The following is a 12,100-nucleotide window of genomic DNA, read 5'->3' on the forward strand; positions in this document are numbered from 1 at the left end:
CGACCTGGAACGGGAGTGAAACATCTGGTTGGCACAACACATGGGCAGAAGAAAAACGACGCTTCAACTCCTGAAAAGCTTCCACAGCAGCAGAAGACCAATTGACCACATCAGCACCCTTCTTGGTTAAATCAGTCAACGGTTTAGCAATACTAGAAAAATTATTGATGAAGCGACGATAAAAATTAGCAAAGCCCAGAAACTTTTGCAGACTCTTCAGAGATGTCGGCTTAGTCCAATCATAAATGGCCTGAACTTTAACAGGGTCCATCTCGATAGTAGAAGGGGAAAAAATGAAACCCAAAAATGAAACCTTCTGAACACCAAAGAGACACTTTGACCCCTTCACAAACAAAGAATTCGCACGCAGGACCTGGAACACCATTCTAACCTGCTTCACGTGAGACTCCCAATCATCCGAGAAGACCAAAATATCATCCAAGTATACAATCAGGAATTTATCCAGGTACTCTCGGAAGATGTCATGCATAAAGGACTGAAACACAGATGGAGCAATAGAAAGCCCGAATGGCATAACCAGGTACTCAAAATGGCCCTCGGGCGTATTAAATGCCGTTTTCCATTCATCGCCCTGTTTAATACGCACAAGATTATACGCACCACGAAGATCTATCTTGGTGAACCAACTAGCCCCCTTAATCCGAGCAAACAAATCAGACAGCAGCGGCAAGGGGTACTGAAATTTGACCGTGATTTTATTTAGAAGGCGGTAATCAATACAAGGTCTCAGCGAACCATCCTTCTTGGCCACAAAAAAGAACCCTGCTCCCAATGGCGACGACGACGGGCGAATATGACCCTTCTCCAAGGATTCCTTTACGTAACTCCGCATAGCGGCGTGCTCAGGCACAGACAAATTAAACAGTCGACCTTTAGGAAACTTACTACCAGGAATCAAATTGATAGCACAATCGCAATCCCTATGCGGAGGTAGGGCACTGGACTTGGGCTCATCAAATACATCCCGGTAATCCGACAAGAACTCTGGGACCTCAGAAGGGGTGGATGACGAAATAGACAGAAATGGAACATCACCATGTACCCCCTGACAACCCCAGCTGGACACAGACATAGATTTCCAATCCAATACTGGGTTATGGACTTGTAGCCATGGCAACCCCAACACGACCACATCATGCAGATTATGCAACACCAAAAAGCGAATATCCTCTTGATGCGCAGGAGCCATGCACATGGTCAATTGGGTCCAGTACTGAGGCTTATTCTTGGCCAAAGACGTAGCATCAATTCCTCTCAATGGAATAGGATACTGCAAGGGCTCCAAGAAAAATCCACAGCGCCTAGCAAACTCCAAGTCCATCAAATTCAGGGCAGCGCCTGAATCCACAAATGCCATGACAGAATAGGATGACAAAGAGCAGATCAAAGTAACGGACAAAAGAAATTTCGACTGTACCATACCAATGGTGGCAGACCTAGCGAACCGCTTAGTGCGCTTAGGACAATCGGAGATAGCATGAGTGGAATCACCACAGTAAAAACACAGCCCATTCCGACGTCTGTGTTCTTGCCGTTCAGCTCTAGTCAAAGTCCTATCACATTGCATAGGCTCAGGTTTATGCTCAGATAATACCGCCAAATGGTGCACAGTTTTACGCTCACGTAAGCGTCGATCGATCTGAATGGCCAAAGACATAGACTCATTCAGACCAGCAGGCATAGGAAATCCCACCATGACATCCTTAAGGGCTTCAGAGAGACCCTTTCTGAAAATTGCTGCCAGCGCACATTCATTCCATTGAGTGAGCACAGACCACTTCCTAAACTTCTGACAATATATCTTTACTTCATCCAGACCCTGACACAGAGCCAGCAAATTTTTCTCTGCCTGATCCACTGAATTAGGTTCATCATAAAGCAATCCGAGCGCCAGAAAAAACGCATCAATATTACATAATGCAGGATCTCCTGGCGCAAGGGAAAATGCCAGGTCTTGTGGGTCGCCACGTAATAAAGAAATAATGATCTTAACTTGTTGAACTGGGTCACCAGAGGAGCGGGGTTTCAAAGCCAGAAACCGTTTACAATTATTTTTAAAACTCAGAAACTTAGCTCTATCTCCAGAAAACAAATCAGGAATAGGAATTCTTGGTTCTAACATAGAATTCTGAACCACAAAGTCTTGAATATTTTGTACTCTTGCAGTGAGATGATCCACACATGAAGACAGACCTTTAATGTCCATCACTACACCTGTGTCCTGAACCACCCAAATGTCTAGGGGAAAAGAAAGACAAAACACAGTGCAGAGAAAAAAAAATGGTCTCAGAACTTCTCTTTTCCCTCTTTTTCCCTCTATTGAGAAGCATTAGTACTTTAAGCCTCCAGTACTGTTATGAACTGGTGATTCAGAACCACAATGGACCTGGTGGTTAAGAGCGCACAAAGTGACCTGATTGCTACTAATAACATAGGACGAGCTCTGAGACGTGGGAACTCTGCTGACCGCAATCCCTAATCCTATCACACCACACTAGAGGTAGCCGTGGAGCGCTCCTGACCAGACCTAGGCGCCTCGGGCACAGCCTGAGAAACTAGCTAGCCCTGAAGATAGAAAAATAAGCCTACCTTGCCTCAGAGAAATTCCCCAAAGGAAAAGGCAGCCCCCCACATATAATGACTGTGAGTAAAGATGAAAATACAAACACAGAGATGAAATAGATTTTAGCAAAGTGAGGCCCGACTTACTGAATAGACCGAGGATAGAAAAGATAGCTTTGCGGTCAGCACAAAAACCTACAAAACCACGCAGAGGGCGCAAAAAGACCCTCCGTACCGTTAGTCGCTCCCTCTGCGTCCCAGAGCTTCCAGCAAGCAAGAAAAACCAATATAGCAAGCTGGACAGAAAAAATAGCAAACAAAAGTAACACCAGCAGAACTTAGCTTATGCAGTGAAGACAGGCCACAAGAACGATCCAGGAGAGAGCAAGACCAATACTGGAACATTGACTGGAGGCAAGGAACAAGGAACTAGGTGGAGTTAAATAGAGCAGCACCTAACGACTTAACCTCGTCACCTGAGGAAGGAAACTCAGAAGCCGCAGCCCCACTCACATCCACCAGAGGAAGCTCATAGACAGAACCAGCCGAAGTACCACTCATGACCACAGGAGGGAGCTTGACCACAGAATTCACAACACCTAACTAAGGACTACAGGTAGCATCTACTGCATTATTTTATTACCTTTTCTTAGAGGGCTATCACTTTGTTGTTCTTTGCTTTACTAATGCCTCAGGCCTTGACCTCCAGATCATTTCTGACCCTAGTAATACCTCTAGTAAGGCGTACTATGTTTTTTTTTTGTGTAATTAAGATGGTGTTGTTAGTTGGCTTATAGAAAAAAGCCTAAGAGTTCACCAAAGAGCACTACATCAAATGGCAGAATACTGTCACTCCTCCACTCCCTTCCAAAAAAGGTACACTTCGGTACCTAAAGTGGAACTATCACATCCGAAAAGCTTAAAAAAGTTAAAGGAGCCAAAATGTAAAAACATTCACTCATATGTAATATAAAATTAAAAAAACAAAAAACAAAATAAAAATTCTAATTTTTTAGTAATAATAACTCTTAAAGTTTTAAGAAGGAAAGACTGTCATTGGGCTCTTTACTGTCTCATTACTTTGACAGCTGTGAGTTTCCAGTTACCGAACTAAGAGATACTACTATGTGGGGTCAATCTTGGTTAGTGCAGCTTAGAAACACAGGGGAATTGCTACCTCTCATTTTATTTCATTCTAAATGTTATTATAATGAAGCAAAGTAAGACAGAGTCCTGTGTAATATGGAGCAGAAGGAAAAGTGAGTTAAAGCCTGTCAAATCTTCATGTGGCTGTCTGTCCAGTACAGTACAGAATGTACTGTTTGTAGTTAGAAACTTGGGTTAACTTTTTACAGGCAGTAGCTATTCCTGCTTTTGTAGATCAAGCATTTGATCCGAAAAAATGTTTTGTAAACTCTGTGTGGATATTTTGTAGTGTTTTATACTGACCGCACAGTATTCCATCCTGTCCTATCTATCTAGCTAGACTGGCCTCCTGTGCTCATCCTGGTTTCATTCTGTGTATGTCTTTTCCCTCTCCACTCACAGTCATTACTTGTGGGGGGCTATCTATCCTTTGGGGATTTTCTCTGAGGCAAGATAGTTTTCCTGTTTCTATCTTTAGGGGTAGTTAGATCTTAGGCTGTGACGATGTGCCTAGGGAGTGTCAGGAGCATCCCACGGCTACTTCTAGTGTTGTGTTGAGCTTAGGGACTGCAGTCAGTACAGTTACCACTTCCTTCAGAGCTCGTCCCATGTTGCTCCTAAACCACCAGATCATAACAGCTGAGATCTCCATCTGTGCATGCGCCGTCCCCTGCAGCCATTTTTCCAGAGTCCACCGCATAGGAAACCATGGAACTGTGGGGGGCTCTGGCCTTTCACTAAACGTCGGCAGAGCCCCCGCAGCACCGTTGACACCCACACAGCACCAAACACCAACAGCGGTGCGCCACACATCGGAACACCCCTCATCCCAGCCAGCAATGCTCCATTCTTTCCTCCTCCAGCAGCGATCCTGGGACCCGCTCCACCGTGGATGGTAAGGTATTTTCGCATTATAAGATGCACCCCCATTTTCCCCCCAAATTTGGGGGGGGGGAAGTGCATCTTATAATCTGAAAAATACGATAGTTTGGCTAGTGCCATTTTCTTCTATACTTTCTGGGTTTTGTAGTTCTCTTCAGTTATTTACAGAATGACTTATTTCCTCAGCCTCTGCTTATTTTTTTGTCTGCCCAATGCTATAGTAAGTGGTACTTAGTGCTATTTTCTTCTGACTGATGATAATACAGAGTGATATCTTCAGTGTGAAGTAAAATACATGCTCATGGTGGGTGTGGAAAATGTTTGCTTGACTTGCATTTCATTTCCTTGATATACTGCCCATTGTAATACTTTGGCGAACTGATTCACCAGTTTTGTTGTTTTTTTTTTTTTTGTGAATTTCAGAAAAATAGGTAAATTGGTTCTCCCGTTTTATTTAATGGATCAGTGTAAAGAAAACCGCAAAGCAGGCCTAATCCAGTTTGTCACTCATCTACTATATAATGATATAATTCTGTCTTTTTGTCTGTAATGGAAATCCCACTTCGCTGATTGGTCGCGCCAGCCGCCAGCAACCAATCAGAGACAGGCGCAATCCGGGCGTAGTTCAGTCACGTTTACTGAACAAGTTCTGTCAGTCACAGTGCGACATAGTTTAGTCACGTTCACTGAACACGTTCTGTCAATCAGAATATTTTAGAATACCCGATGCGATAGAATCGGGCCACCATCTAGTATTTTGTATAAACAGCTTTCCTCTTACAATTGATGCTTGTGATGATAGGAGTCGCAATCTAATTAGTCATTGTGAACTTTTCCATTTCTCATTTGTACTACTTATTCTCAATTTTTCTGTGCAGTGGATGCTTATTAAATGGTAAACACAATCTAATGTTATTTTTCTAAGATCTGCCAGCAGCCAGCTTTGCAGAAAAGTGATGGGTGGCATGGTATTAAATACAGATTTAAGGAGATCTGTGTCTGTGGAGCATCTTGAAACAAAAAGCCTTCCTTCTCGTTCCCCTCCTATTACACCAAATTGGTAAGTAATTGATATGGACAATAACTTTTTGATTTTTTTCCCTCCTACTGAAAGGTGTGCAAAAGTTTTAAAGTAACCTTTTCCCACAACCATTAGCAGTGCGTTCCTGGGGCCAAGCCGTCACTGTGTTGTATCAGACAAAGGAGCAATGTCAGTGAGTCACTAGTCTGTCTCTGCCCTGGCCATCACTGACAAGAAGCACACTGAATACTGCCCATGGACGCTGGTTTAGGCTACGTTCACATTAGCGTTGCGCGCCGGTGCGTCGGCGACGCAACGCACGACGCACAAAAAAGCGCGCAAAACGCGCGCAAAAACGCTGCGTTTGCGACGCGTGCGTCGTTTTTTGACGAAAATCGGACACACAAAAAATGCAACTTGTTGCATTTTCTTGCGTCCGACGCTAGCGTCGGAAACGACGCATGTGTCGAAAAACGCACGCGTCCCCTATGTTAAACATAGGGGCGCGTCGCCGCTGCTTCGCTGACGCAACAGCGACGCACATTTGCGGAACGCTAATGTGAACGTAGCCTTACTTAGCTCTCATAAGGAGAACAGCTGCAAACAAGTCATCCCATTGATGACCATGGCTTGTAACTTATGCAGAGCACACTGCCTCTTCTCTTACCAACTTATTTACTTAACACCACCCCAACACAAGCCCACCCCTTACCACACAGCGTTTGTGATAAGATCTGGCAGTTTTCCCTGAGTTCAACCCCAACAGGTAAGTGCCTGGGAGAGCTGCTAATTAGTAGTAGTCATCCTGCAACTGGCCCTATGAGCACACACTCTAAAATAAAGCTAGGCAAAATATTCATGTGAATTACCTGTGTCCTACAAGAAAGTCCGTAATTTCTAAGGTGTGCCTCTGTGCCCAACATGTGCTTTTCCGTTCTCCCCTTGTATAATAAAATCCTCTAGTTCTCTCCTCTCTGTGTATGAGACAACTCTTACCTCCACTTCTGCAGTAAATAAGCAAACCCATTAATATCTTTATTCATTAAATGTGTGTTATTGTGCATGTAATGTAGTTTTGAGTGTGTTAATATACTCACAGCCAAGCCGTGAGTCAGAATGGTCAAGGACTCCAAGGTCAGAAGCCAGGAGGGTACATCATAAAAAGAAGGAAGAGACAAAAGCGCGGTCAGGTAACGTTCCAACATCAGAATAACAGGAGGATAACCGATCAGAGCAGAAGGGGTTAAACATCCCCAGTCTTAAAAACAGGATCCACTTAACGTCTGTCGGCCTTTCGTTTTTGACAAATTTGAGCAGTCCCAATATTCTTCTGAACCTCCCTACAAACATCCCAAAGTCTCTGTACGGTGATCTCCACCCCAGGGCATCCTAGAAAATTCACCAAATTGGGGAAGAAAACCATAACTACAGAAGAACGGTGAGGTTCCGGTAGATTGATTTACTCAACTGTTACAAGCAAAACAGTGAGCTGTAAAAACGAGGACCAGTCCTCCTGTTGAGCTGCCACAAAGCACCTTAAAATTTGTTCCAAAGACTGATTTGTTCTCTCAGTCTGACCATTGGTTTCAGGGTGATAAGCTGATGAAAATGGAAAGCCAACCCCTAGTTTATCGCAGAAAGCTCTCCATAACTTAGAGAAAAATTGTACTCCCCTATCAGATAAAATGTATAGAGGGATCCCATGTAACCTTACAATATGATAGATAAACAACCTGGACAATGTCTCAGCATTAGGTAATCCTGATAAAGGAACAAAATGAGCTTGTTTGCGGAATCTATCAACTACCACCCAGATAGCAGTCTTCCCATCAGACAGAGGCAAATCTGTAATGAAATCCATGGACAAATGAGTCCATGATTTTTCTAAAATTGGCAGTAGAGCCAGTTCCCCAGCCGGCTGACTGACTGACTTTGGCGCGTGCGCAGACTTCACAATCAGATACAAAATCTTTAACCCCTTCACGACATGCGCCGTACTAGTACAGCGCATGTCGTGTCTCCCCTTTGATGTGGGCTCCAGCGGTGAGCCCACATCAAAGTTGCGACATGTCAGCTGTTTTGTACAGCTGACATGTGCGCGCAATAGCGGCGGGTGAAATCGCGATTCACCTGCCGCTTTTAACCTGTTAAATGCCGGTGACATCGGCATTTATCTATCGCTTCCGGCCGCGTGACTGGAAATGAGCGCATCGCCGACCCTGTCACATGGTCGGAGGCCGGCGATGTGTCAGGACAGTAACCATAGAGGTCTTTGAGATTACTGATGCCGGCCTGCTTTGATCTCCCCACTGTGGTCGGCGCTCATAGCAAGCCTGCATTTCAGCTACATAGCAGTGATCTGATGATCGCTGCTATGTAGCTGAGCCGATCGAGTGGTGCCAGTTTCCAGCCTCCCATGGAGGCTATTGAAGCATGGCACAGATTTAAAAAAATGTTTTTAAAAATATGAAGAATTAAAAAAATATAAAAGTTTAAATCACCCCCTTTTGCCCCATCCTAAATAAAACAATAAAAAAAGTCAAACCTACACATATTTAGTATCGCTGCGTTCAGAATCGCCCGATCTATCAATAAAAAAAAAAGCATTAACCTGATCGCTAAACATCGTAGCAAGAAAAAAATTAGAAACGCCAGAATTACGTTTTTTTGGTCACCGCGACATTGCATTAAAATGCAATAACGGGTGATCAAAAGAACGTATCTGCACAAACGTGGTATTATTAAAAATGTCAGCTCGGCACGCAAGAAATAAGCCCTAAACCGACCCCAGATCACGAAAAATGGAGACGTTACGGGGATCGGAAATGGTGCTTTGAAGTTTAGAATTTTTTTTTCACCACTTAGATAAAAATTAACCTAGACATGTTTGGTGTCTATGAACTCGTAATTACCTCCTGGAGAATCATAATATCAAGTCAGTTTTAGCATTTAGTGAAGCTAGAAAAAAGCCAAACAAAAAACCAGTGTAGGATTGCACTTTTTTTTGCAATTTCACCTCACTTGGAATTTCTTTCCCGTTTTCTAGTACAAGACATGGTAAAATCAATGATGTCGCTCAAAAGTACAACTCGCCCCGCAAAAAATAAGCCCTAACATGACCATATTGACGGAAAAATAAAAAAGTTATGGCTCCTGGGAAGGAGGGGAGCGAAAAACGAAAACGCAAAAATGAAAAAGGGCTGCGTCTTGAAGGGGTTAATATCATTATGCATGGCTGGCCACCAAAAAGTCTAGCAACAGCTTTTAGTGTAGCAGTAACCCCTAGATGACCACTTAAAAAGGAATCATGAAATTCCTGTAGCACCCGTAATCTTAGGTACACAGGCACAAATAATTTGGACCCTGGGGAAGCAGAAGGAGCCAACAACTGGACTTTATGAATGTCCTCTTCCAATTCTGAGGTTAACATATACACCACAATACCCTAAGGCAGGGGTCCCCAACCTGTAGCTCGGGAGCCACATGTGGCTCGCGGGCCCATGAATTGTGGCTCGCGGCTGTCTGTCAGCTTGGTGCATTAGCTCCAGGTCTAGCAAACAGGTATGAAGAGCACATCTGAATTTTGTGAGCAGCCCTGCACAGAAGAGCAGATCTGGATGCACATATACTAGTATTAGGGGTTTTGAGATGATTTAAGTATGGTATGCTGGAGACAAGATGACACCACCTGTCAGAGGAGGTGTTTGAAGCTGGATATGACAGTGTCTTGGGAGTGCTTTTTAGGAGAATACTGAATGGGGGTATTGTAGGAACCCTTGGATCTTTGTATACTGCTTTGGGGTGATTGATTTTTGTGGAAAACCTTTGGTTACCATTATGCCTGTAATGGGGGCTTTGGTTGCCACTATTGTGAGGGGGGCGGGAGCTGAATGTGGCTCGTGACCCTCTCTCAAGGCTGGATGTGGCTCGCGACCTTCTCTCAGAGCTGACTGTGGCTCTCAAGGCCAGAAACGTTGGGGACATCTGCCCTAAGGAATAATGGAGGCTGGAAGTTCAGGAGGAGAAATGGACTCTAGACTACGAGATGGCTGTTAGAAAAAAATAACACTTTTTCAAGTAAGAGCACGGTGAGGATAGAAAGGAAAGCAATATTGAATTTTGTGGATAAAACAAATCTTGTTTAATGTTCATTCAAAAAATGATTACAAAAATGAAGAAAAGTAAGTTCATAGCTCACAAAATTAAGTATTAGATTATAGAAGAGAAACCAAGCATTTATTGGTCTTACTTATGGTCCGTGTTGGAGATTCCCTAAGTATCAGAGATATCTGACTAAACAGGAGTTTACTATTTTGACCCATAGACTTACATTGGTTTCTATTTTTCCTATCTCATAACCACATATGGTGATCTACCGCTATGCTCGTAGCTTCTACCATATTAGAAGAAAACGATTAACTTGCGGAATATGCATATTAGTTATTTGTACATTACCTTATTGTGAAATGCTTAAGCATATAGTCTGTGACCTAATGAGAACCATTCACTATCTCCAAATAGCCACATATTGACAGTTCTGACAAGAGCCGTATAGTTATGACAAACAGAGAACAGATGTATCTAACAAGATTCTCAAAATGGCTCAGTCTCACACTAACCAGAATCTCTGCTTGCTAGTTAGACTCTGCATATATATTTTTTTATTATTGTTATATTAATATTTTACAATAAGACATCAGCTTTCAGATTCTTAGACCCTGGCCTGAATGTAACAGAAAATTTAAACTGAGAGAAAAGCAAGGACTGATAAGCGAGTATACTCGTTGCTCTGGTGGTCTCCGAGTATTTGTGAGTGCACGGAGATTCAGTTTTTGTCCTCTCAGCTGAATGATTTACGGCTGCTAGACAGCCTGAATACGTGTCGGGATTCCCTAACAACCAGGCAACGCTCACATGTACTCAGGCTGACTAGCAGCCATAAATCATGCAGCTGCTTTGACAAAAACTAAATCTTCAAGCACTCACAAATACTCGGGTTAACTCGGGGAGTTAACCTTTTAGCCGACTCAATGTAAGCTAAATTTTTGTGATCTGTGATCACCGTAACTGGATGAACTGACCCCTCCAAAAAATGCCTCAATTCCTCAAAGGCCAATTTGACATCATAAGTTATCTCTGCTGGTGAAATTTTTTTTAGAAAAAAAAGTACATGGATGTAAGTTAGTCAGAGTTTTGGGCCCCTGTGATAAGACTGCCCCACTCCTATCTCCGATGCATCCACCTCTACAATGAATAGTTAAAGGAGATCGGGTTGGATCAGAATGGGCGCCGACATAAAGCACACTGTTAATCTTTCAAAAGCTCTGATAGTACCCGACGACCAAACCTTGAGATTCACCCCCTTATGTGTAAGGTATTTTATGAGTTTTATTTTTTAAAAATTCTTTGGAAGCATGGTTGAAAAGCAATGACTGATTTTCATTTGTTCATTTTCATGGATTTTTTATTTATTATTACTTTTGTCAGATTCAAGTTATTTCTGTGACTATTGTGAGTTTTTCTATCATTAAACGAGGGGTACCAACAATTTTGACCACGTGCGTATTTGGCAGCATTTTTCAGCGTATGTTAGAGGTGTTCATGAAAAGGATTTCCCTGCATTTACCTTCCACAGATGTTTCTAATGTATATTTTTTATAACATGCATCTGTATGGAATAAAAAAGAATTCCAACAAACACACCAGCATGACAGAAGCTGGACAGAAAAAATAGCAAACAAAAGTAGCACAAGCAGAACTTAGCTTATGCAGTGAAGACAGGCCACAAGAACGATCCAGGAGAGAGCAAGACCAATACTGGAACATTGACTGGAGGCTAGGAACAAAGAACTAGGTGGAGTTAAATAGAGCAGCACCTAACGACTTAACCTCGTCACCTGAGGATGGAAACTCAGAAGCCGCAGCCCCACTCACATCCACCAGAGGAAGCTCATGGACAGAACCAGCCGAAGTACCACTCATGACCACAAGAGGGAGCTTGACCACAGAATTCACAACACTTGTCGTCCTGTCCCTGCTTAGAATTATCACCAAAAAGGTCTATCTTCATCTCATGAGACCAGAGAATCTTATTTCTCATAGTCTTGGAGTCCATGTGTTTTTTAGCAAACTCTATGCGGTCTTGCATATGTTTTGCACTGAGGAGAGGCTTCCGTCGGGCCACTCTGCCATAAAAGCTCAACTGGTGAAGGACTGCAGTGATAGTTGACTTTGTGGAACTTTCTCCCATCTCCCTACTGCATATCTGGAGCTCAGCCACAGTGATCCTGGGGTTCTTATTTACCTCTCTCACCAAAGCTCTTCTCGCACAATTGCTCAGTTTGGCTGGACAGCCATGTCTAGGAAGACTTCTGGAGGTCCCAAACTTTTTCCATTTAACCTCTTTCTGACCTCAGATGGGATAGTACGTCCAAGGTCAGATCCTCTGCTTTGAAGCGGGCTACGTCG

At 43.2% G+C, this 12,100-nt stretch overlaps 1 protein-coding gene across 1 annotated transcript in view; it reads left to right on the forward strand.

Moving 5' to 3' along the window:
- PTPN3 (protein tyrosine phosphatase non-receptor type 3) overlaps positions 1 to 12,100 on the forward strand; it is a 486,371-nt gene that overhangs the window by 315,602 nt on the left and 158,669 nt on the right. Inside the window, exon 13 of the mRNA XM_069730487.1 lies at positions 5,537 to 5,671. Within this exon, the coding sequence (XP_069586588.1) occupies positions 5,537 to 5,671 (135 nt within the window). The remainder of the gene's footprint in view (positions 1 to 5,536; positions 5,672 to 12,100) is intronic.

This window comes from Ranitomeya imitator, chromosome 6, assembly GCF_032444005.1.
Source record: "Ranitomeya imitator isolate aRanImi1 chromosome 6, aRanImi1.pri, whole genome shotgun sequence".
Lineage (NCBI taxonomy): Eukaryota > Metazoa > Chordata > Amphibia > Anura > Dendrobatidae > Ranitomeya > Ranitomeya imitator.